Source organism: Sorex fumeus, unplaced genomic scaffold, assembly GCF_029834395.1.
Source record: "Sorex fumeus unplaced genomic scaffold, SorFum_2.1 ptg000015l, whole genome shotgun sequence".
In the NCBI taxonomy this organism is placed as follows: Eukaryota; Metazoa; Chordata; class Mammalia; order Eulipotyphla; family Soricidae; genus Sorex; species Sorex fumeus.
In genome coordinates, this window is record NW_026606072.1 from 17,456,198 (window position 1) to 17,483,349 (window position 27,152).

General features: G+C 44.6%; 1 protein-coding gene across 1 annotated transcript in view; it reads right to left on the reverse strand.

The window, feature by feature from the left end:
* Nucleotides 1-15,734, reverse strand: part of MAP3K1 (mitogen-activated protein kinase kinase kinase 1) — a 72,581-nt gene extending 56,847 nt beyond the window's left edge. The window contains exon 1 of the mRNA XM_056112104.1: nucleotides 15,237-15,734. Within this exon, the coding sequence (XP_055968079.1) occupies nucleotides 15,237-15,712 (476 nt within the window). The 5' untranslated portion in view covers nucleotides 15,713-15,734. The remainder of the gene's footprint in view (nucleotides 1-15,236) is intronic.
* Nucleotides 15,735-27,152: the final 11,418 nt, after the last annotated feature.

Consider the following 27,152-nt stretch of genomic DNA (forward strand, 5'->3'; position numbering starts at 1 on the left):
ATGCTCAGAGGCTACATCCAGTTCTGTCCAGCTATTGCTCAGTGGCCTATGAGGATTGAACCATTCGGACTGACTACATTATTTTTTTCATTTAGATAAGCAATTTCTAGGGCCAGGGAGATAGTTCAAAGGTCTGAATGCACACTGCCTACTACACACCTAGGTTCTATCCCTCTCTACCTCCATCCCCCTCAGCCCCTGCACTGCATGGTTCCTGAAGCATTGTGCTAGTGGTAGCTCTGAGCACTACAGTATGGCCTAAAGAAATGAAAATAAGAAGTTTCTACTAACTTGTTTTAGCTGAAATCTACACCATTCAAAATTCTGAGGAAACTTCAAGCAGCAAAAAAGTTATACAACGTAATTATGAATGCATTTTGGGGGGGTGGGAGGGAAGGGGCAAGTTGTTATGTGCAGAGATAACGTGACTTCAGACATTTATTTATCTCCAAAACCAGGACCAGAGAGGAAAAGTACAGCGAGCAAGAAGCTCTTGAGCATAAACCTTTTTCTTTCTGATGCTCTAAGTGCCGTTATGGACCCAGCCCAAAAAGGAAAGGCTTTGTTCTCATGTGTCTTTGGCACTTTTAAAAACTCTCCTAGCAAATCATCTTTAGCGGAGAGAATGTTCCCCGATCCACTTAAAAACCTGTAGGAGGATTTCAGTTTGCACTCGGCAAATGACATAAGTGCCAAATTTATTGGCAACAAAATCAAAAGCCAATTATCACAATTAGTCACAAAAGGCTCAACAGGCCTTTGTTTTATTTCTTATCACAGTTTTGTCTGGAAATCATATACCATAGCATGGAGTAAGTACTTACAAAAATAAATGACCACAACAGTCAGAATTAAGGAACTGGATTTGTTATGATGAAAGGAGGAAGAGTTAAGTGTCCTTCACTACCAGAAATCAGATAAACAGCAATCGTTGAACGTCTACATACACAGCAATGAAAATGAATTATGAGCAGTTCTCTGTATGAACAACAATTGGAAGAGGACTGTGTGAAAGAACATGCTGTAAGTTGGTGCAATCACAATGGTAAAATCAGTTACAAGGTTCTATTCCAAATCTATCTGAAGTGAAAAATTTTATAGGACATAGGCCCCAAATCATTAGTATATAAAATAATATGGTTAAATCTATACTTTCAGTAATTGCCAGCAGTAACTGCCAGTTCTGTCCAAATTATGTAAGGGAGGGAGAAAAAAACCTTAAAATAAAATAAATCCAAATTCCACAATTGAGAAATAGAACGATTATCAAAAAAACAATGCATTTTAAAAGCCCGAAGTAAAGAAAAGTATGGACCTCAATGGTCTGGAGTGTATGGATTTGAGGCCTGGCAAAGCATAGTCCTCTGAGCACCATGGGGAGAGCCCCCCACACGAAGCCAGGAACACAAAGTCCCCAGTGTTGCAAGACATGCCCCCCAAAATATGTGAACTGATGAAAAAGTCTATAAATACAGGAAAGAATCAAAGGGGTGCTTTGCTTGTTAGAGGCTACCCCTGGGGAACATGACTTTATAATTACGATAAAATAATTAACTGATCTTATTGTGACTGCACCAACATAAAGCATACTCATTCACATAATCCTCTTCCCATTGTTCAAACATACAGACAACTGAAGCCGCTCATAATTCATTGCTGGGTACACAGACACTGTTAAACAGTAATCACTGTTTATCTGGTTTCTGGTAGTGAAGCTGCGGAGGGAAATGAGGGGCTTGGGGGTGGGTGCACACATCCAGCAGTACTCAGGGCTTACTCCTGGTTCGATGGTTGCTCCAGGCGATGCTTGGTGCAAGGTATCAAACAAGGTTTGGCTGCATGTAAGTGCCTTAACCCCTGTACTACTTCCCCCGATCCCCAAACTGAGTTTTTAACAGTGAAACTGCCAATAATTGAAAGTGATTTCCAAAACTGTTATTTAAGCATATCTGCCAGACATGCTAACAATTCCCTCTAATTTTCTCCACTTTGCAAAACAATATTCTCCTAGCACATACTTTGAAAAGAATAAAATATTTTCCCATCACAAATCATCAATAATATTGTTTCTCTTTCTTAACAAGCCTTTGCTCCTTCTGTTTCATCTGTATTTCTTTGTAGTTGGTACCCACACTTAAAAGGGCAAGAGTTCACAAGTTCAAAAAATTGTAGCTTTAATAATCAGAACTGAATTTAGCCACAAAGGACTAATTTTCAAATCGAGTTTTTGGGAAGCTGCAAGAGCTTAAAGGAACCCCCAAAATTATATATGCCAATCTCTTCTTTCCCATTAATGAGAAAACAAAGGTGGAGAAAGTCTTGCAGAGTGAGGAGAATCCTGATCTATGTAACTAGCAATGACATGCTTTATCCCACACCACCTTCCTTTTGAAGGTTCCATTTTCCTGTTATTCTGGGAAATAATTTCAAATCAGCAACCAAGAAGAATACTGCTCTGAACATGATGCATGATCAAAATGAGCTTTTCTCAACCAGGAGCATAGAAGGGGCCACTGCTGAAAATCAGGTAAAACGGGGAGGGGATGACTGCCACGCGGCTAAGGGCCAATTGCTAGGACAGAGGGGACACAGGAAGAAAACAAGGTGGAGGAAGAGGCCACTGTCTGGGGAAAAGGCTGGAAAACACTTCTCTAAACAAATGATCGTGGCTGAAACAATGGTAACTAGCAACTGTCTCCTCACCTCCTCAGCTGTAAATCAAAGGTTTAAGTGGTAAATCTCCATCGTTCTTGATGTACTATCATAAAATAACCAATACAGCTGAGTGCTTAAGTGGGTCAAGGACCATGCTCTGCAGGGGCCAGAGAGATGGCGCAAAGGGCTGGAGGGCATGCTTGGCATGTTGGAGTCCCGGGTCAGGTTCTCAGCATCAAATGGTTTTCTGAACACAGAGAGGGTGTAGTCCAGAACCCAAAAGGAATCAAGCTTCATTTTCTTCCTAATCACTGCCTCTTACCCCATTTTAGAGAAGAAAAATGAAGAGGTTCAGGGCTGGGGAGACTGTACAGGGGTAAAGCCTTGCACGTGGTCAACTCCAGTAAAGAGTCTTGAGCACCGTATGTGGTCCCCTGAGCAGTACCGGGTATAATCCCAAGCCCCATATTCGAGGTTCAGAGACAGGACTTCTCTGGAGCTCGACAGTATTAAGCGACTAATAGGTCTGATTCCTAGGGCCCAGGGTCTTGAGCACTAGACTATGAAGGGAAATGTAAATAAATGTGTACTTTCAAAACGATATCCATACCCAGAGTGGAGGAAATTTACTTTACACTGAAACATTTCCCTTATCTGAGAGCCTGTAACACTCTGCAGAACCGCTGGAAGTGCCAGGACTGCAGCTTCCAGCCCGTGGCCTCCGACTGTCCTGTCTCCGCTCAGATATAGCTCCTCCTTCGGGCCTCCTGACCTACTTCCTGGTGCACTGTGGTAACCTGTCAAACTACAAAGGCATTTTTATTTGTCCTAAGTACAGAGATCTAAGCAGAAAGGAGACAGAGCACTCCACTGGTTTCCCGTTGGAGCCAGGCGCCTTGCGGCTTCCTGGCTCCCAGAGCCCAGCCGCCTCTTCACTAAGTCAAGCCACTGAAGTGTACTTGGAGTTCCTTTCAGCACATCACTGCAGACTGGTAAATCTGTCACACCACAGCCACCCCAGGGCCACAAAACCTCGCAGCACTGGACCTTTCACCTGTTTGAGTCCTCTGCATTCTTCAGAACTTGGTCAGGGGCCCTAGCATTTCCCGGATTCTGTCCCCTCCTCCCCCAGGTGACTAAGGCTAGTGCCAGGCCACACGTGTCATCAGTTAAGGCTGTGGCCCTGTTCAGCTTCTCCTCTGATTCCTGGTGGGTCTCCACACCCTGGGACCTGGTTCACAGCGTCACTCAGAGACTGTTGCTAAGGGTGTAAGAACTGCCCATGTCAGAAATAAGGTTAGCACCAATGACGAGCATTCATGTTGAGATATTTACTGCTCTGCACATCCATTCTCTAGAAAGAGTACCCACAGACCAGATAAAAAGGCCTTTGACAGGATCCCTTATCTGATCTGCTCTGCTGCTTCCCTGGGACCTCGCCTGTGGAGTCCAGGCAGCCAACGTAAACCTAGGGATGGGCATGCCCAGGCAGACACATGCTAGACCTGTGCTCGATGAACTAGCTGAAGCACGTGCCTTCTCTGACTTCAGATGGTCTTGGATGATTCTCAAGGACAGTAGCATATTTCTTGGTACCAAAAAAAGTATTTCTGAAATAACACCACTAAGGTGTAGGGGAGTTGGATTCACTTCCTAACACTGTATACTCTACAATCAACTCTATAAACAATGTTTCTCCATATGACATGACTGCAATATGGGCAATGAAAGAGGACAAACATGGCAAAGGTTTAACAGTGGCAAATCTTGGGGTTGGAGAGAGAGAGTGCAGCAGGTAAGGTGCTTGCTTTGCAGGCAGCCAACCTGGGTTTGATCCCCAGCACCCCACATGGTTCCCTGGACTCCACCGGGAGTAATCCCTAAGCACAGAGCCAGTTGTAAGCACTGAGCACCACTGGATATGGTCCAAAAACAAAAAAACAGAAAATCTCAATCAAATGCTAAGGAACCTTAAACCAAAGGGTCTAGCAGAATTTCAAAACTATAAGGATTTCTGCAAACAGCCAGAATTATATTTAGCAGAATATTTTTTGCAAAGGGAATGTGAAGTTATACCGTCAAGTATTTGACAGGAGGCAAAATGAGTATTCTAAATTGAGAGAGAGAACAGCACTGACCAAGTGAGGAGGGAAGAAAGGAGAGAGGAAGCTATAAAAATCTGAACAAGACACCAAATGACTCAAGTGGGGAATTCTAGATGGGCAGCCGAGAGGGGAAGAGAGACCACGAAGCTACATGACAGAAACTAGACTTCATTGTGAGGAGGAAAAGGTTTCAGGGACAGAAATACCAAGAGGGGAGCAGCAGTGCAGAAACCGCACCCCACTGTAGGGCAGATAAAAGACAGGAGGAGGCGGCCACGTCCTAAAGCAGGAGACTGGCTAGGAAGGAGCCTCTGTAAGAACAGGGATGAGGTGACAGTGGCCTGACCCTGGTTAGCAGCTGTGGGGGTGGATTCCTTGGCTAGCAGAGCACTGGCAACAATAGAGCTGCAGGCTGATTGGCCGCGGAGGGTGAGAAAGCCAAGGGGGTAAGAACACATCAATTAGAGAGATGGTGGCAGGGATTACCCAGAGATAAGGGGGAGGCTGCAGAGGCTGCAGGACGGGATTCAGCATGACACATGGCAGCAGAGGTGCCTGGTAGTGAGCAGAGCTACCCTCCCAGGGACACTAGTCCAGAGGTGGCTGGATGCAGGGAGAGAGAGAATCAGTTGTGGATTAGTTGTCTCTATGCTGGCTCCATGTTACTTGTTTTAGTACCTGAAATGTCTTTGACTTGTCTTTTCCTTAATACTAAGAATATAATCAGAGAACACTGGTGAATTTTTTTAATCCTGCAATAGGGAATAATGATAGCTATCATTTACGTAGTGTTTACTACGTACCTACTGTTTTAAGAACTATACAAACACTTTTAGTCCTCATAACCACTGTGAAGCACTATCTCCATCCTATCATTGAGAAAACTGAAGTGCAAAGAAGTTAAGTAATTTTCCAATTACATGCCCTGACAGTGGTGAGCCTCTGACTCGGGCCAGGATGGTTACTCTCAAGCACTACATAGAACAGCTATCTGGAAGAACAGATACTATAATTGAAATTTATTAATTGGTAACACAAAAGTAGAGAAAAAAAACTGCAATCGATATCACAGCAAATACTCTTATAAAGAATGTTTATAAGCCGGTAATATCAAATGAACAGTTCTCTTTCCTGTTTAAAAGGATATATAACAAAAGAAACATAATTTGCCATTACTAAGAAAGGAGGAATAATGATGTTAAAAGAGAAGAAACACAAATTGAAATGAGAAAACATCTTTCAACCATCAGACTGGAAAAACTGAAAGACTAGTGATTTTTTTTTTTTGTCATCAGACTGGCAGAAAAGTAAAGGGCACTCCCCCATACTGTGAAGGAAGCATAAACTGGCACAATGTTTTACAGGGCAACATGGGAAACCGTTTTAAAAAGAACTGGGGGAAAGACAATCAGCAGTGTTTTAGTGCTCAAAATTAGCAGTGCTCAGGGGACCGTATGTGGTGCTGGAAGCAGAAGCTGGGCCCTGCCCCCCCCCCCAGCAAAACAGGTGCGGACCTCACTCAATTAGCTCTGCAGGCCCTCCATAATCCGATTTTAAAATATGCATATGATTTGACTCAGCAATTCCATTTCTGTGTGATTTTATTTTTATAGATCTAAACGATCAGCTATCTGGAATCTGAAAGTAAATGCACAATGGTAGTCATCCAAAAAAAATGCAAACAATATAAATGTCTGAAAATAGGAAAGCTGTTCATTAGTGAGGGCCATATGATCATATGATGGGATGTTACACAATCATTAAAGGGCTGGTTCCAAATGTTGGTGATAGGCTGGTGATCCTCAAGCACTAATAAGTATGGCTCCGACTTAAAAAAATAAGTCCTAAATTTATAAGGATATGTATATTTTTTAAAAATTATGAGTTATAAATGCTAATTTTAGAAATATCAGTTTCTACTTTAACCGAGTTCGATTTCTGGCATCCCACCTGGTTCCCTGAGTCCCCCCCCCCCCACCAGAAGTAATCCCTGAGCAGAGCCAGGAGTAACTCCTCAGCACTACTGGGTGCAATTTAAAACAAACAAATCATATACAGGGCCAGGGAAATAGCTTTAAGGTCTGGAGCTTACACGCTGCATCTTTCCATCCCAGGTTCCATCCCAGGCACAGCATGGCCCCTAAGCACCACCAGGAATGACCCCTGGACACAGAGATAGGAATAGTCCCTAAGCGCTGCTGGGGTGTGGCCCCCAAACAAAATCCAGATACAACCTTGATCATGCTCACTTTAAAAATAAGGGAAGTAATGTCCCAAAGGTAATGCCATAAAATGCTGTCATTTAATAAACGTATAGTCTCAGGGGCTCTCCAGGTACGTGGAACTGTTGCAACACCAGGTGGCCCTAGATGGCAATGTTTTCAAGTTTTCCCTCCCTTCTTTTTTCTTCTTCTGGCTCCCTCTCTGGTCAGTCTATGCTTCTGTCCCCTCCAACTGCTCATCCTTCTAACTGGATGTTTTTAACTGCTACATATGAGAGACACCAAATGGAAAAAGAATGCAAGAACAGTATCTTAAATAACTAAGAAATTTTGAGTGAATGCTCTAAGAATTCTAGTTGTAAAAAAATCAAAGAACTCTAAAGCACAGATCTTGTTACAAGTACTTTGGCAGCTGAGAGAGACATTTTCCCCTTAATACTTAGAAACTTAACCACGTTCTAGATAAAGGAGCTACAGAGTTTTCTGTTTCAAGGTTCTTGGTTTCTGAGCTCCCACACAGTTCTTGCCTAGTGGAACTTCATTAATGCAAATGTCAACTTCTCTTTATCTCAAGTTGAATTACTTATCAACAACAAATTAACAAACTGTAGATGAAATAGGGCTACTGGTATAAGAATTCTTGAAGTGGTTTCTTAAGTTCAGGTAATATTTGAGAACAGGTAAAAGGAATCATAACTTACGTGGAAAACTTTTAAGTGACCCCTCCACAACTCTCTCACTCTCTCTCGTGCGCGCTCTCTCTCTCTCTTTCTGTAAGTCAGAAGAAATACAGGTCCTGCTGCTAAGTGTTCTCATTCTCTTCTTACCAACAGCAGAATATCTATCATGTCGTATAGCTATTTTCCCTATGCCATTTCACTCAAGACATCTGGTATGTCTAAGAGTCCAAATCACCTTCCAATGAATCTGTCAGAAACAGATAATTTAGAAACAACAATAGTCTAGGCTTTTGTGCCTTAACCACATCTCAGTGAGCCTCTACACTCCTTCTAATTGGGGGGGGGGGGGGACTTGGGGGAAGCAACAGATGACTACACTTGCCGTGCTATAATTCTACTTACACTATTTATTCAATATTTTGGAAGGGAGTGGATTCCTATCCAGCCACAGACTCTGCCCATTCAAATACTAAAGTCTTCTGGGAGGGCAGCCATTCATCAAATAAGATGATAAATGTAAAAATCACAACATGATGAAGCCACCCTGAGAGAGAGGGAAGGAAAGCTCCTCTAAGAAGGAAGGGCTATCCCTGAGCTATGAAGCAAGTGAAATAGGGCTGGAAACAGGCAGAGGGGTGTGTCACCATGCAAAGGCTGGAGAGGAAGTGTCCAGTATGAGGAAATGAAAGAAGGCAATCCTGCAGAGAGAGCGCACGAGTGAGCAAGAGTGGGATGTGAGAAACTTGGAAAGGCAGGCGGGTCATCTTAAAGAGCAGAGAAACTATGTCAAAATTTTAAGATTCGATTTTATGTACTTCCCCCAGAAACAAGCTATTTTCAGCAGAGTTCCATGCTGGAATAATCAGCCAATCATTTCACACTGGAGAGAAAAAACAGGAAGAGAGTAAGGATAAAAAGGAGCAAGTTCAGAGGCTACTGTATTGGTCCAAATGGAAATCCAGGAGTCCTGGATTAGGGATGGAGTAAAAGGCCAAGTCACCAGGCTCTCACCAACGACATCAAGAGGAGTTGAGGGAGGAGGAGATGTGCCAGATCACTCCTAGGTCCTGCCAGGAGCAGGAAACATTAGCAGAACAAAGTAGAGGGGAAACTGAATTTTCTTTTCCTGAATGCAGATGTGTTATGCACATGTCTGGAGTTTAGGAGGGGTCACGTTCAGAAGAAGAAACGTGATCTTAAGAGTATTAATAAGACTGAGGTGGAGCCTGATAAGACAGGCCAGAGAGAGAGAGGCCTTACAACCCACCAGGAGAATCTTCTAACACGGATGATAAAAAGGACAATGATGCCTCATCAGAGACTGTCAATGTTTAAAGTCAGGACTGTACCCAATATTCCAAATAACAAGATACTTGTAAATCCAAACAACTCAATATTTGAAGTCTGAACATGGCTACAATTACTTTATGACTAAATATACTTTAGGCAAACAAATGATTCTAAGCTTTATGATATCTAAATTAGTTAATATTATTAATGATTAGCAGCTAAATATCAACTATTGCTACAAATTTTGAAAAACAAGAATCAGTGCTTGCCTTCAAAACTTACCCTAAACTAACCATGGTTAACACTGTATCACTTAATTCACTTTCATCTTCTAATATACAGAATTTAAAACGACCATTTTGAGAAGATTAATTTGTGCTATAACATTCTCAGGTACGTAGTATTCATAGGTGCCAGACAGCAGGCCAGATGCGGAGAGACGGTCTGAATAGTAAGACTGAATTCCTTGCCTACTGACAACTGATACTAGTAGTTACTAATACTAAGCTGTAAGACCAGTTTGAAGATTATGTGATATACAGCAGTTTAATTATTATGCAGGCAATAAAGGAAAGTAATAATCACACGTAAAGAATAAGCCTCCCACCTGCGGCCCAGTATCTACCCCTCTCTTCACGTCACATATGCTGGTGATTACCACACTTTCTCATGATAAAGCTAATTTCTTAGCTCATTGCAGCACTAGTAAGTTCCAATAGCTTCTGACATCAAAAGCTCTGATGAGTACTAAACACGTCCCATGTGACACAGTGTATTTCAGAAATACGGCCTTAATAGGACTTAAGAATCTAATAGCACCTGGCACTCTACAACACGTCAATCTATTGACCGAACTAACTATACTTGTATTCTACAGAACTCCCCTCCATACCAAGCATACCTAAACCAAGTGTGATATGTCATAGAGTAAATGATGACAAGGATATCTTCACGGTTATCTTACGCCCTAGAGCATATTTTGCATATCCCTGTGTTGTTTTGTTAACTAGAAGAGCTGCTGTTACCAACAAATAAAAAATGACCTTTAAAATCAACATTGGCAGATACTGAGTTTCTTGCTCCCCTATAACCAACCCATTTTAATTTTCTCTCGCAAGAAAAAGAAATCACGCCTGAACTTGCAATTCTGCTTATTCTGTTTTTAAGAGTGTAGGCAGAAATAGTTTGAAACTATCCTGTACCTAAAAAATAAAGATTCCTGTTCCCATTACTGTGGAAATGTAAAAATTACAGCATATTTCTATCCTAAGAAAAGAAAAAAAGATCCAAGGAAAATAGTAAAAAATACAGACCAACTGTATAAGCACATGTAGAACAAAATACCAATTAATTGGAAGACCAATTAATGCCTCAGAAAGTTAGGAAGATACCAAAGAATTCACCTCGGGAATGTTGCTGATGAAACTGAGAGCACTAATTTAACAAGGTACACCCCTCTGTATTGCCGTGTTCTTACAGCATTCAGCATAGTATTTCTTACTTATATACTATATACCATACAATCTACAACACCACAAACAGAAGTTGTACACTGATGATCTTTTTCTCCACAACCCAGATTACTGCACTGCAGAGGTCCCTAAATGTGGGATGAATGAAATACCAAAACAATAACAAAGGGGGTAGGGTCCATCCAATACTGGAAGTTTTTCTCTGTGTGTGATGATTACAATGCATGAGTCATTGTAATTCCAGCTTGTTTCCTTCCACTTATGATTTAACATACAAGCAAAAAGTAAATAAATCTAAGAAACACTCAACGCTAATCATCGATTCTTCTTGCCTAACACAAAGAGCTGATCTAAAGTACAGCTTACTTGTCTTAGAAATGTGAGGCCAGATTATGGAAAGTTACATATATATAATTCAGGAGACAAATATATTGGCAAAGGCACGGGGAGAAGACCTATTAGTCTATGATGACTCCTGCAGAACAACTTCCTCCTTAAAAATCGTTTCATCTTTTTTTCCCTTTTTTCCTTAATGGAGTTAGCACTTGAGAGTGGTGGGAAGAAATGGATCAGACACAGGAATCAGAAACCGAGCTGTCCTGTGTTTTGTGTGGTGGTGACAGGGCATGGATCACAGGGGTTATCTCAGACAAATCTTCAAAAAAAGAGAAATCACAAAGCCTTAGAGGGCTGTAGTAGTGATAAAAGGAGGTCATTCATATTCGTATAACACCCCAAAACCGAGAGAGAGAGAGAGAGAGAGAGAGAGAGAGAGAGAGAGAGAGAGAGAGAGAGAGTGAGTGAGTTTTGGGGAGGGATGAGGTGGAAAGGGAGAGAGAGGTTTGGGTCACACCTCACTATACTGGGAACCATATGGGATGACAGGAATAGAAACTGGGTTAGTAACATGCAGGACAAGCACCCTAGGTGCTGTACTAACTTTCTGCCCCCCAAAAGTTATTTCTTAAAGACAATTTGGCTTTATTCCTAATATTGCACATTTTCTCACATAATCTTCTGGCCATTTACATGTTTAAGTAGTACCAATTTTGTTGTGTGTGTGGGATGGAGTTACATGCCACTGAGGGGTGGGGGTCCCACCCACCTGGGGAACACATGTGCTCAACCCAGGGAACCTTTTAACTTTTAACTCAGAAAAAGAGGCCAGGACTGAGGAAAGCAGCCAAGCCTAATGACTGTACTCGGTTTATATGATAAAAGCAAACATTCCAAGGTCTGAGGTAGAATGTACTGCAACTCCTAGCAGTTTCTGGAGACTATTAACTAAAAATTACATATCATGTTTTCCTAATTGCCTTTTCCACAGAGAAATGCCTTCAGCCCTACAAAACGGGGCACAAAATGCAAAAGTTGCTCTTTTCATCTCAGAGCATTTCTGAGTGCTCTGTATTTTTCCTCAGGGGAATCTATTCCCCATTAACTAACTGCCTGCCACCCCATCATTTCTTCCTTTGGAATGCTTACAGTTGGTGTCAAGGACTGATTAGCAGACAGCACGTAGGCAAGCTGTAGCTGGTTCTTTTTGCTCTTGTTGAAAGCAAAGAACACTCCTTACCACATTTTGAAATGTTCAAGTTAACAAGTCAGTGACCATTTCAAAAACATGCAACCTTTTGCTTGATGTGCTATAGAAGATATCAATCAACTTCCTGCTTTTTGTATCTAATAAAATGGAGTTATTATTGTGTTATTGGAAACCATATATTAAGGAATGCTGGTTAACTAGTCATTTTTGCCAAAATCAGATATGAAAAGAAAACAAAACTTGGCAACAATTCTAGCTCTGATATACTACTTTCAGAATTATATTTAATAAGGTTAATCTTTGAAGAATGCATTAATTTTCTTACCTGATTTTAAAGACAGTGAATAACTATAAAATGTGCAAATTCACATGAGACTAACTTTAAGCAACAACCTTCATTGTTTTATAAAGTCACCAACTTAATTTTTCCACTCAGCAGGTAATACTCTTCTTATACTTCCTCTAATAAAAAGTCACTATATTGCTTTTTTAACCTATTCTAAAAGATTATTAGAATAACAATTCTAACTATTCTTAACAATTTCTAAAAGGAAGTGAAAGTTGAGGGTTCTTTGAGGATGTAAAAGCAGCCTATGAAGTAGCTTTAGCTTTGAATGAAAACTAACATTAAAAGTACAGTATATCTTGTTCTTTCATGGGGCCAGCAAATTGATAGTTAGGGGGTTTTTTGTTATAAAAATAGGATGGAGTAATTATATCTACCAAACTCACAATAGCCTGTTCAATGGAGAATAACACTGTAATTTTCCCCCAAAGACTGTAAATAGGAAGAAAAAGCCCTTAATTCTGTAATGTAATGAAAAATTCCAAACCCCTGGGCACGGCTGATAGGCACTAAACTTTCACTGATTTCAGTTAACACCCTGAAGATGAAAGACAAAATTCTATTTAAAATATGAATATTTTAAATAGAATTATTTAAAAAATATTCATATTTTAAATAATATTTTATTTAAACTGTGCGTCACAAGGGTAATTTCTACAATTTCAACTTCTATATGTAAGATTCAATAAAATGATGAAAGTTCTGAAATAAAAGTATAGCATTCTCTTTTAAAATACAGTAACAGGTCTTTAGGTAGAAGGGATCTTCAAACCCACACTTCCTGAAGCATAAAAATATTACAAAATCTGCCAAGATTTTTCTCCTGAGAGCACAAATGTAATGACTGTATCAAAGAGTTAAATGCAAAGTTTAACCAAGATGCTTCTGAACTGCTAATTATGTTTATTACCAGGAGATTCAAAGTAATCTCAACCCCGTTGACAAGGAAATATATTTTTAAATCACTACTCAAAAGACTAAGGGATCAACATTTAACTACAAAGGAAATTATTAGATGACTTTTGAAGTGAACGAACAGCATCTGGCTAATAAATTCATTTTTAAGAAATGATTATGCTGATTAGACCATTATATCACATGCTGCGCAATCATAATCCACCCCTTAAAGAGGGGGAAATCCCAGGTTACAAAATGCAAACATTAAGAATAATTTTTAACTTGCCCCTGATTTCTACTGGCCTTAACCTTGGTTCTTAAAATTTTGTGTAAGAAAACTCTGAACGACTTTTATACATTGTTTCTACAGGGGTTACTCTGATACTACATTCACGACAGGTTAAAATGACTAGAACGTTGACACTATTAATCGTATCCAAAACCTGGTGTCTTGAGAATAAAATCAATCTCTCAAACTCTGGGATTAGTATTTTTTATCTGAAGCTCATCTGTAGAAGAATCATTTTCAAAGAATCAATCTAGGGAAGTTTTAATCCCATCTGCTAGAAACACAGTGCAGAGGCGCAATTAATGTAAGACGAGGTTCTATGCACAAGTGTACACAGCAAATTGTCACGGTAAGTCAAATCTCTACTCTCAGCACTCCCGAGGCGCAAGTGCTGACCAGACCTGGGGGCGGGGTGTGTTGCAGGGCCACTTCCAGTAAAAAAAAAAAAAAAAAGGACGACCTTAAAAAAATCAAGTTGGAAAAAAAAAAGGCACTAGGTCGCCTCAATGAAATTCGCTTTCACGAGGGAAACAAATGTAAGATACGACCCACAAAATAATCCCCCCAAAAGGAAGGCGGGGGTCCCAGAAAAAAAATTACGGAACCAATGACAATCCCCAAAGCATTTCCAGCCACGCAGAACCACCTCCAACACAGCGCTGTGATCACCAGCCAGATTTTTTTAAGCGAGGGTCGCATTAACGGCTGTCACCTTTAAAAAATTTTCAGTTGCAAGAAAAATAAATAAGAGCGCGGCCCAGAGCCCCGGTGGGAGTCACCTTTCCCCGGCGGCGCGGCCCCCACCCCACCCCCACCCGGAGCCCCGGAGCCCCGCGGGGCGCGGAGAGCGAGCGAGCGCGCAGCTGCCCCGCGCAGGGAGCCGGCACCGGCGCCCGGAGCCCGCAGGAGCGCGGCCGCGGGGAGCGGTCACCGCGCCGGGACACTGGATGGCTGACACATCCGGTCCGGGCTCTGGCACCGCTGCGCCGAAAGCCGACTTCAAAGGCCGAACCCCAGCCCCGAACGCCAGTCACTGCAGTCTCAGCGCCGCCGTCCGCGATTCCCCGGGGCGGCGGGGGTGGGAGGCAGCGATCAGAAAGGAGCCCCCCGACCCCCCCATTCGCGGAGAGCGCGCAGCCCGCCGGCGCCGCTTTGACAGGCGTTCCCGAGCCCCCCGCTCCGGCGCCCGGTACCTGCCGAGGCTCTCGGCCTGTCACGGCCGCCCGGCGCCCCCTCCGGCCCGGGGCTCAGGCTCCCACCCGCCCCGCCCCTTCCAGGACCACCTCCCGCAAGCCCACCCCGAACAGGCTCCCCGGCGCTCCCCAGATGCGGGCGCGCGGGCACCGCCCCGGGGGGCTTCCTGCCCACCCCGTCCCCGGATCCCGCTCCCCAGCCGGCCCCCGGTTCCCGCGCAGGGGCCCTTCCCGGGAGCCCCGATCGCGGAAAGTCCCCCACGCCGTCCTGGGCCTCCGTCCACACCTGACCTCCGCGGGCCCCGCCGCGCGACTCGCACGCCTGTCACATGTCGCCGAACAATAACAAACTCTCCGGTGCGCCCCCGCGCCCCCGCGCCGCGTCCCGGGCCAGGGCTGCGCGCCGCCGGGCCGGGCGTCGGAGGGTCCCGGGGCGGGGGCTGCGCGGAGCCCCCGCGAGCCGCGCGCGGTGCCCGGGCTCGGCTCATTCATCGCCCTCGCCGCCCGCCCCCCGTCCGCCCGCGAGGGCCGCGCTGCTCACCCGGCGGGGGCCGCTGCAGGCGGCGGCGGTGGCTCCGCGCCGGGCGTCCGCTTCTCCCCGGGCTCGGCCCCCGCGGGGCTCGGGGCGCCGCCGTCCGGCGCGGCCGCCGCCTCCAGCGGGCGGGCGCCGCCGCGGCTCGCGGCTCCGTGGGACGGCGGCACGGCCGCGGGCTGGACGCCGCTGGCGTCCGCGGGCTCGGGCGACGGGGCAGCGGACGAGGACGGCGCGGCGGCGGCGAGGAAGAGCGGCGGCTCGGGCAGCTGGTCCAGCTCCACGCTCCGCACTTTGCGCAGCTGCCGCCGGCGCCAGTCCGCCCGCTCGCGGCCCCCGCCGCCCGCCTCCCGCAGCAGCCCCGCGGCCGCCGCCGACGCGCTGCCCGCCCGGAGGCCCCCTCCGCCGCCGCCCGCTTCGGGGCTCGCCGCCCCGGCGCCCGCGAAGCCCGACGACGAGGCGCGATTCCCCGCCGCCGCCGCCATTTTCTCTCGCGGGCTACATTCGCCCGGCCCCGGCGAGGGAGGGAGGGGGCGGGGAGAGCGCAGGGGGCGGGCGGGCGGCGGGCGGGCGCTGCGCCGCCGGCGTAGGGCCGCCTGCGCCAACGGCGTGAGCGCGGCCCCGGGGCCCCTCGCGCGCGCGGACGGCTGCGGGGCGCACCGCGCTCGGCCGCGCTGGGACGCGGCGGGCCGGGCGCGCGCGGGCCGGCCCGGGGGCCGGAGAGGGGCTGGAGAGTCGCCCCGGCCCGGGCCGCCCCGGGCTCCGCACGCGCCTCCGTCCCCGCCCCCGCCCCGGCCGCGCCGCCAGGTAGTCCCGGGCGGCACCGGCTGGAGGAGGAGTCCGGCTTCCTCTGCACGGCCTCGGCCCGAGCTCGCCCCACGCGAGGCACGGCGGTGAACCTTGCCGCGTGGAGCGTGGCCCGGGACGCGGGCGACAGAGTTTGCAAAGTCACTCGGGCGGCCCTTCACCGCGGGCGTCGGGGAACCCGAACGTGTTGGGATCCCCACCCTCGCGCGGCCCCGGGCGCTCAGGTGGCGCCCGGATCGTCGCCGGGTGCAAAACGGAAGAGTGCGACGTGCAGCAGCAGACCCTCCCCGATTTTTTTTTCCGGGGAGGAGGGGTGTTGTTTTTGTGCGTGTTTTTAACGCTTGATTTTTTTTTTCTTTCGGACCCAAGTCGTGCTACAAAGAGCAAAGCTTCTAAGTCCCCGGCGATTGCTTACGGTCCGAAGTCACCGACTGGGGACTTTCGCCTCCTCCCTTTAGCCACCTGCAGCTAGCCAAATAGGACCGGGAGGCAGGGGTCCCGGTCCCCCCGCCCCACCCCCTCTGTCTTAGGGCAAGGCTGCAGCGTGCAACCCAGCAGAGAGCGTTTATGGGGCAAAGCGCCAACGCCGTGCCAGGAAGCGCTCGGCAATGTCATCCTGGGCTGGGTCTGGCGCGCCCTGGGCTCTATGCCTGCGGCCGCACGTCCCGCTTCCCCGCAGGGTCGGGGCGGTTCGTGGGGGCACAGGGGGTTGGTGGGGAGCGGTGGACGGTTGCCGGTCCCACCCACCCAAGCAGTGTGGGCCTGAGTCCCCGGCGTTCCGCACCCAGCCAGTCCCAGGGGGCGCCCCTGAGATAAGGTGCTTTGGAATGGGAAAAGCGTCATTGACAGGTTAATGATTGTCGGACCTTTCTGGTTGCTGCCGAGGGCTTCAATTTCACGTTAATTTCTCGGCTCCCTTTCCTGGAGCTGGTTTGTCTGGAATCGGGAAGATGGGAGCGTCCCCGCTAGGATTTGGTGCAATGTTAAGACAAAGGTGTTGTGAGGGGCTGGTGTTCCTCCTGGAGGGAATAGAGAAAGCTCCCTTTTCAGTTTCCCTAGATGGGTAGACAAACGTTTGAACTGTCGACAGAATTCCTTTGACTTCTTGAGAATAGATCAAATGAAAGCTCCTTCCCGGGTACAAATGTTAACTGCTGAGAGGAAAGCGATAAAAATCAAAGTGAAAAATGTTTCGTCCTCGTGTGTGTGTGTGTGTGTGTGTGTTTTAAAATAAACTCTGATTTTAAGTGAGCTTGTCTTGAATACCTCGACCACATCTGCCGCAAGATAAAGTTTTAGATAGCACCGAACGGTACACATTTTTAAAGTTTAGATAAATCTGTTAAAATTTTAAGTCTCCATTTAGGCTGTAATTATATGTTCTTTTAATGGTAGCCAAGTGTAACATCCAAACCAAACAGTAGTTATTTCCCAGGTCTTCCCGGATTGTCACACCCACCAAAACCTAAACTTGAATAAACTTTCCTTGTTCCTATTTACATCGGAAAAACCTTTTCAATTTGCACCTTCTCTCTCTCTCTCTCTCTCTCTCTCTCTCTCTCTCTCTCTCTCTCTCTCTCTCCAGGTACCTGTAAATAAGAAAAGTGAATTCCTTTAACCTGTTCCAGTTTTGAAGTAGGCCTGCAGTAGCAAAGCAGAATGGGATGGATACCAGCAAAAAAGAAAGAATCAACACTTACCACCTAATTTATGCACAATGAAAAAAAGGAACTGAATAAATAAAAACGCTTAGTTTTTGGTTTTCATATTCCCTTTAATCTTTCGTGTATCTGGATTGTCATTAAGCATTAATATCCTATCAATTATTTTTTAAAGAAAAAAAACAAAGAACATACTTGGCTGAAAGGGGTGGTCTCCTTTAGCCATACGTAAATACAGAATCTTCTATGAGGAGACTTTATCTGGTGGCATTGGAATGGTAGTTTCTAGTTCTTGGGCATGATTAAGACTCCAGCTCTGGATTTGTTGTTGATGGATTATGCTTTGTATTATGGTGTGAAGGAAAAGACTGATTGCCTTCAGTCATTTGATTTCTTTAAGAAAAAGAGAGAGAAATGTCTCTTCAGAGATTACTTCTATCCAGATAACTCTAGTTAGTATTCCCCAGCTCTCTGCTTCCACCTTCTCTTAGATAGAAACCTTGCTTGCCACAATTTCATTTACACTGTGACAGTTTCGGTAACCTTTCTGCCAGTATTTTACAGATCATTGCTTCCCTGTAGTGCTTCTGGGAATTGCCTTGTCACACTTCAGTTCCTTTACCACATCCATGTGGTGGATTCAGTTTAATATTGGCACAATTCGTCACTGCATAAATATCACTGAAGTTAGAAAGAGCATTGAATACACAGGCAGAAATAGTTCAGCCTGAGTATCTCTCATCACATATTTATTAAGAATCTACTATGCACATACAAGAAGCTTTCTTCTTCTCTGAAGATACTGTTTGTTGATTGACGATCATATTTACAAAATCAAGTGCATAAAAACTTCGTTGACAAATACTTTTATCAATTGTATTTATTGAACTTAGAATTTTAGCTCTTTGTGTGTATGTGTGTTCGTGCCTTTGTGAGATCTGTGTTTTAGGTAGACATAAAATAAATTCAAATTTGAGATGATATTGAGCAGAGATGGGAGTTCCATCACATTAATACATACTATAAAATATCACAGGAGAGATGGGACCAAAACTTGACTTCTCGGGGCTGGAGCGATAGAGCAGGTAGGGCGTTTGCCTTGCTTGTTGCCGACCGGGTTCAATTCCCAGCATCCCTCCCATATGGTCCCCCGAGCACCGCCAGGAGTGATTCCTGAGTGCAGAGCCAGGAATAACCCCTGAGAATCAAATCTGTCATCTATGGGATAATTGGCCCCCTACAAGGGCACTCTAGATGACTTTATAATTGTGTTTCTTTGTGTTTTTTTTTTTTTGGGGGGGGGGTTGAGTTTGGATTTGGGGCCATAACTGGATATTCTTTTTTTTTTTCTTTTTGGGTCACACCCAGCAATGCACAGGGTTCACTCCTGGCTCTGCACTCAGGAATCACTCCTGGCGGTGCTCGGGGGCCATATGGGATGCTGGGAATTGTACCTGGGTTGGCTGCATGCAAGGCAAACACCCTACCGGCTGTGCTATCGCTCCAGCCCATATTCTTGACGCTTATCCTGACTCTGTGCTCAGGGGTAACTCCTAGAGGGGCTCAGGGGACCCTATGTTGTGCCAAAAAAATCAAACCAGGATTGGCTGTGAGCAAGGTTAGCACTTTAACCCCTGTATTATCTCTCACCCCAGCAGTTTTTCTTAACCAGTCTCTACTGAGCTGACTCATCAGTAACAGATACCTGCCCTGGTAAAATATAAGCATACCTTGTGCAGAAACACCTTGCCCAGTGGACACTCAAGGCACCTGAATCAATCTTCAGCTCCCATCCTGTGAGTTTTGGCTCCCAAGAATCTCTCATTCTTTTGTTCTTGTTGCTGCTGTCACTATTTGGCTTGAGTAGCTATTCCCAATTTTCTGCAGGGGCTTGGTACTGGAAGTGCCCGGAACCCTGTGGTGGGTGCTGGGATTGGACCCACGCCTCTTGCAGGCAAAGCATGCGCTCAGCCCATTGAGTTCTCAATTCAAGTTGAATCTGCTATACTTATTCCTCAGCCTGATCACCCCTATTATAACTGTCAGTATGATATTTAATTAAATATTATTAAGTTGATCATTAAATACATGAGTACTTGAATGCCTCAATTAGCTGTTCCAATGAAAAATGTTTTGAAGAAATGGATGAGACACGAAAAGAAATCTATCAAATTAGTTGTGGGTCTGATGATTCTAAGACATAGAGGAAAAGAGAAAGTATTAAAATCTGGAAGACCTTACTTTACAAGTACCTATCAGTTCTCTGTTTGCTTTAAAAGAACTTAAACGAGAAATTATAGATGAGACATGTAGCATAGCTACTTGGGACCATAAATAGTAGAACCACACTCAAAAGATCGAAGCCCTAGAACCAATGTTTTTAGTTTTTATTTTTAGAATGGGGGAAGGGGCTTTCTAAGGACTGCGTAGGAACTTGGGAACCTCCCCAGATACTTGACCAGCTGGGCCTGTGGCTCTATGCTCAGAACTGAGGATGAGGTTCTGTTCCATCCCTGTAGTGCCAAGGACCACCAGCACCGCTTAGGGGTCTCCAGCTATACCCCAAGCAATGCTTAATGCTTGGGAGCTTGTGGTGCTGCGGATCAAACCCATGCACCCAAACCCATCTATTGTATCTCCAGTCCCCAATATTGACTTAAAAAATAAAAGTAAACTAAGCCAAGAGGCCAGAACAAATGAGAATTAAGGTGCATGACTTGCATGTAGCAAACTCTGATTTGATTCCCAGAACCACATCATCCTCCAGCATGGCTGTTTACAGCTTCAGAGGCCACCCAAGTATCTCTAGGTGTGGTCCTGTACATTTCTGTACCCTCTCTTCCTTCCCGCAAATCCTTGAGGATGGCCTGGGGAATCCCCATTACTCTAGAACCAAAATATCACCACAGACTCCCAGAGTACTGCTTGGGATTTCATATTTAAAAACAAAAGTACAACTCAGCAGTCCTTGTGTGTGTGTGTGTGTGTGTGTGTGTGTGTGTGATCACATCTAGTGATGCTCGGTGCTTATTCTTGATGCTGTACTCAGTGATCACTCCTGGCAAGGTTCAAGGGCCATATGTGGTGCCAGGAATCAAACCTGGGTTGGCTGCGTGCAAGGCAAGTGCCCCATCTTATAAATACTAAGTGTATGAGTTCCTGTGTGCAGGACAGTGGGCGCAGCACAGGAAAATCAAAGAAATGAAAATTGGTGTGTTTCTACCCTCTGGAGTTCAGTCTCTCACCTTCTTGCTCATTCTTCCACCACTTGGTTCTCACCACAGTTTGTCGTGTCCTGAGACCTGGGGTTTCACCAGTCTGTTCTTGGGTCAGGAACAGAGAGAAATACTCTCCATCCTCCACATCTTCATTCATGGAGTCTTCTTCAGAAAACATTTCCATAGCAAATTGACTTCCCTTTGACTGCCACCACAAATCTACTCTAACTTTGACTATCACCACCCCAGTTTGTTCCTAGTGTTTAGAATGAATCCAGAGGGAGGACCAAGACAACATTTTTTAATTATAAGTTACAATATAAGTCAATAGTAAATAAAATAGGTCCTAGGCTCCTACCTATGGTTTTACATAGCTGACATGACAAAATATTAAAGATAATTTTTATTTAATTATATATATCTGGGTATTCCATTGATGGGCTGATAGTGATTAGAGAGAAACAATTAGGACGTAATTTTCTAGGTTTTTTTTTCCTTTTTGGGTCATACTCGGTGATGCTCAGGGGTTACTTCTGGTTCTGCACTCAGTGATCACTCCTGGCGATGCTCAGTGGACCATATGGGATGCTGGGGATCAAACCCGGGTCAGCCATGTGCAAGGCAAATGCCCTACCTACTGTGCTATTGCTCCAGCCCAACTTTCTAGTTTTATTGCAACAAAATTTTTAATTATGTTGTTTAAATTATTTTTACTATCGGGTTTGAACCACATCTGGAGGTGCACAGGGGATTACTCCTGGCTCTGCACTCAGGGATCATTTCTAGAAGGCGTGGGGCAAGGGGGGGTTGCATATAGGGCGCTCAGGATTGAACCCAGGTCAGCCATGTACTATGCACATGTCCAAACTGCTGTACTATCTCTGCAGGTCCAATGTTGTTAAAGTCAGTGTTATTAGGTCAGAGAAACAGTTTAGAGGTTAAAAGATATATCATGCATGTGGCTTATCCCAACTCAATACCTGATACCTCATGATCTCAGAGCATCCCTAGATACAGCCCTGAAAGCCACTGAGCACTGCTGGGCTGGCCTGGTTAATCCTTGGCACTGGCGGGCCCTGGGAAACCTGAATCCTTGATCTCTTGCACTTAACTGTCTGCCTTCTTGGCCAAGAATTCCTGGAAGGGGCCAGAGTGACTTGTCCAATCCATCTACTCAGAAAACAAGAATGTGTAGGCCAGAGAGATAATCTGGGGATTAAGGAGCTTGCCTTGCACACAATTGACCTCAGTTCGATCCCTAGTACCAGATATGGGCCTGGGAGCTTCCCCAGGAGTGATCCTTGAGCACAGAGCACAAGTCCTGAGCTCCTGAGCACAGCTGGATATGGCCCCAAACTCAAAAGACAACAACAACAAAAGAATTCCCTGAAGGAGACCCGAGACTTGTGAGCACTGCTTGAGATTCTCCCCAAATTCATTAATATTATCAAATATGCATTAAAATAAAACTATTTATGATCCTAATTCTCCATAGCTATGCAGTTGCCATTGTAAGGAATATTTCATGTTTGAAGTGTTTTGTCTATACCTATATAAGTCAAGTCTCTTGCTTAATATTGCAAAACATTCTCTCTGTGTACGACTTGCACATTTTTGCACAAATGATAAGCAGCTGGAGACACATGAAACAGGACACAAAGAGAAGCAAGAAAATGGACAAGCAGATGACAGGACATACCATTATCCAAGAATCTATCACAGTCTGTTTTCTTCTATTTTTGCTTTTGGACCACAACATAACACCTGGCAGTGCTCAGGACTTAATCCTAGCAGTATTCAGGGGACCATATATGGTGCTGGGGATCAAACTTGGGGTCAGTTTGTGTGCAAGGCAAGTGCCTTAACCCCTGGACTATCTCTCTGGGCTATGCAATCTTGTTTTCTAAGAAGACAAGACATTCCTTTTACTAAACGTTTCTACCACAAAGTCTTCCAAGACTTCCAAAATGCAATGCATTTTTCTAACATGGGTAGCCTGCATATTTGAGGATGTTTCAGGGCTCTGGGATAAAGCCTGGTAAGCAGTGTTTCTCTGTGACCAGAAAGGTGCTAGTTAGGACATGGGCACTGAGGGGACATACTGAGCCAGAACTGTCCACGAGATCCAAGTGACCAGGACAACTTACTCGTGTGTGTGTGTGTGTGTGTGTGTGTGTGTGTGTGTGTGTGTGCACGTGTGCTTTAATAAATCTGCTTTTCCAGGGACAGGAATGTGGCCCAGCAGTATTTAAGTAAATAAATAAATAAGTCTGTTTCTCCAAATGTGTAGCACATTTGCACTCTGACCCACACACATACACAAACATGGAAAGAGAGGGTGTTTGGGAAGTAGGAATTTAAAAAAGCAGAAGAGAAAGGCAGAAAGTTTTGCAATGAAGTCTTAGGAAAGTTTAGGGAAGATGAGGGGAGATAAACTCAGGCCTTGACACTGGAGAGAGGTGAGTGGGTTACAGAGGAAATGGGGTAAGGGAAGGGGAATCTTTTTTGTGTGTTTTTGGGGCCACACCCAATGATGCTCAGGGGTTACTTCTGGCTGCATTCAGGAATCACTCCTGGCAGGCTCAGGGGACCATATGATGCCAGGAATCAAACCCAGGTATACCACTACAAGGCAAGCACCCTACCTGCTGTATTATCTCTCCAGTCTGGGGAGGGACCTTTATTGCAAAGTCTGTTGTGTATTTAGATAGAAGTCCAGACATGGGAAAAGGAAAACGTTCGTAGGTGTGCATCTTATGTATATTCCCTGCAAGACATAAAACAAATCTGAAGATTTGTAGGGGAAAGAATCCTGAAGTGTTTAGGGAGCAAAGGGTATTTTAAGTCATTATTAAAAATAATTATAGGGCTAGAGAGATGGTGCAGGGGTTAAGGCACTTGCCTTTTTGTATGCAGCCCACCCCAGTTCAATCCCTGATATTGTCTATGATCTTCCAAATAGTGCCAGAAGTGAGCCCTGAACCAGAGCCAGGAGTAAGCCCTGAATACTACCAGATGTGGCCCAAACATCCCCCCATAAGTAATTATAAACATTTGTTGAACATCTCCTATAAACAGAAAAATGGTAAATGCTTCCTGTAAATCAGTGTATTTGATCACACATTAACATAGGAGGGAGTACTATCATCTGTTTTTTTAAAGACAAAGAAAATTAAAGACCAGAAAAGTTAAATACCTTAATCAAGTTCACTCTGAGTCAGAAAGTGGGGGTGGCTGTATCAACTCACCTTGGTTCCTTGGCCCATTCTTTGCAGTTTAAAATTGTAGTGTATAAAATCTACTATTACTAATATAATATATAAAGTATTTTTAGTTTTTATAGTTTATTTTTGTATATTGTTATTATTATTTTGCTTGGGGGGGGGCACCTGGCAATGCCCAAAGTTACTTCTGACTCTGTGCTCAGGAATTGCTTATGCCCAGGCTCCGGAACCATATGGGATGCTGGGAATCAAACCTGGGTCGGCCACATGCAAGGCAAACACCCGACCCACTGAACTATCTCTCCAACCCTCTTTTTACTGTTTGGAAAGGCCTCCCCAGAGATGCAAGGGTGTCACTAGTGCTATGACTTGTAGGAATATGAAGTGCCGAGGAAGGAACTTGGGCCACTGTTCATGCCAGACATGCTCTCTAGATTCTGAGTGATCTTCCTAGCCCTGGTTATTTCCCCTGCCCCCTTAATTGATATAAAACTTACATGAGATTGTTCAGAGGTTTTGTGTCAGTTAAATTCTTATTCCCTAATCTTTTGTGCTACATCCAGTGGTGTAGCATACTTCTAACTCTGTGCTCAGGCATCATCAATAGTGGAGTTGAAGGTGCCAGAGATCAAACCTGGACTGGCTGCATGCTAGACAAGTGCCCTACCCACTGTACTGTATCACCAACCTTTATTCCTAATATTTTAAGTATCTCAGTAAAAATATGACCCTGAAGGTCATTTTATTTTTGCATTATGGGGCTCAAAAATAATCCTTTATAAATAATAACTTTAACCAGCATCAGTAGTGCTTGGATGCCAGCCTTGTACATGCCGGAAATGTGTTCTACAATTTAGAGCTATTACACTTTATATTATCTTCTAACCTAAAGTTCCAAGCTGTTTTTATTCTAATCATAAAAGTTAATTTTTGCATTACTCTCAATCTTAAACTTTATTTTACAAAGGAAAATAATATCTACATTAAATATTTTCTGGAAAATTGTGGTGTTTTTTGCTGACCAAGTTCCCTTTCCCCATTACTACCCCATCCATTACTGTGTAGGTGGAAACAGCTGACTGACTAGAGATGAATTTCCCATCCTGCCTTTCAGCTAAGTTTAGCTGTGTGACACCATCTCATCACTAGAACATGAGCTGTGACATTAAAGAAATCGCAGGGCCAGTACAATATTGGAGCAAGTAGGACACTTACTTTGCACTCAGCCAACCTGGCTTCAATCTCTGGCATCCCATATGGTCCTCCAACCACCGCCAGGAGTAATTCCCGAGTGTAGAGCTATAGGAACCCTTGAACATTGCTGGTTGTGCAAGCAAAAAGAAATAACAGAGGTGCGAGACTAGATGATTACAATGCCCTTGGGATGGTAGAACAATGGAATAGAGTCTCTGCATTGTCAGGAGGAAGGACACCTGCCTCAACAACCTGAATTCCTTTTCAAATACAATTTCTCTTTATTTGAAAATAAAAATGTAATATAATAAAAACACTTATTAGTTTTACAATGAAAAATAAAAACATGAATAGGGTCAAGGTAGAACAGTTTTATATGCCGACAGGCTGTAATATTGCTTTATCTTTATATTGAATGGGGGGGGGTGGGAAACCGCTTAAACAAACTTTTTCTATGTGAAGTACGATTCGTTTTTTAAAAATTAAAGTTTAGGGCCAGGGTGATCGTAGAGGCATCGTTGGGTATGTTTTGCATGTGCAGGACCTCAGCTTGATCCCTGACACTCTAGAGCCGAGAAATCCTACATCCTCAGTGGCCTGCTTGGCCAAGTATCACTGGAAAGTGGACCTCAGTCCCCTCAAACTGCCTGGGATCCACCCCCACTGCCAAAGACTGAAGTATTATATGCAGCACACAAGTTTCAGAGTCTAACATCATCATTCAGCATTTGTATACATTGTGAATGATCACCATATATATTTATTTATGATCATGGCATTCTTCAAATTTCCAGTACAGTATTATTTATGGGCTTTAGCTCCAAGGATATATATCAACACTGGGGTGGGGAGGAAATTCTATTTTCTTGACTCCTTACATCATTAAATCATTCATTATAGAAGTTTGCTCTGCAGGGGCTTCCCTGGCTGGAGCGATAACACAGTGGTAGGACGTTTGCCTTGCGTGCAGCTGGCCCGGCCAAACTGGGTTTGATTCCTCCACTCCTCTCGGAGAGCCCAGCAAAGCTCCTGAGAGTATCTCGCCCGCGCGGCAAAGCCTGGCAAGGTACTCGTGACATATTCAATATGCCAAAACACAGTAACAAAAAATCACAAAAATGGAGACGTTACTGGGCCCGCTCGAGCAAATAGATGAAAAACTGGAGGACAGTGACAGTTATAGAAGTTTAACCTGCCCTGAATAATACAATATCATTTTCTTTGTTTGTGAATGCATTGTGATACTTACAGCTTTCTATTAGAGAAACAGAATGACGTAGAGACTGAAGGTCTTTGCTACAGTCAGATTTGTGGTTGAGTGTGAGCTGCATCACCTTCAGAAGGTTGTACACACTGTAGTCATTCTTCATCATTAACATGTGAATGTACTCTTGGAGTCTTATCCTTTTCTCACCATTACCACTACTTTGGTGTATACCAGCCAGAGTTTTATGCCAGCAACTGCATCTCTCTAGACTCCGAGGAACACTTAGATTATGATCTAACAAACTGGAAGGAGGCCCAATGTCCCAGTCCTTATCCATGATTGAAATTGGAGTTTGTTGACGTACTGCAGATGGTTGACACCAGCTGTGGTAACCCAGAATGCACATCTTTTCCCAACTGCAAGTTCAGTGATGTCACATTAATAGCTTAAAATGGGAGTGTTAGCAGTGTAAACCTTATTAATCAGAGATAACATATGGCAAATAAAAACTTAGCTGAGTTAGAGGTTAAATAGTTATGATGAGTTGAATGCATGTATTATTAAAATGAAATTATATTAAATATATGAGTTACCTCCAATTACGTTGTCCAACT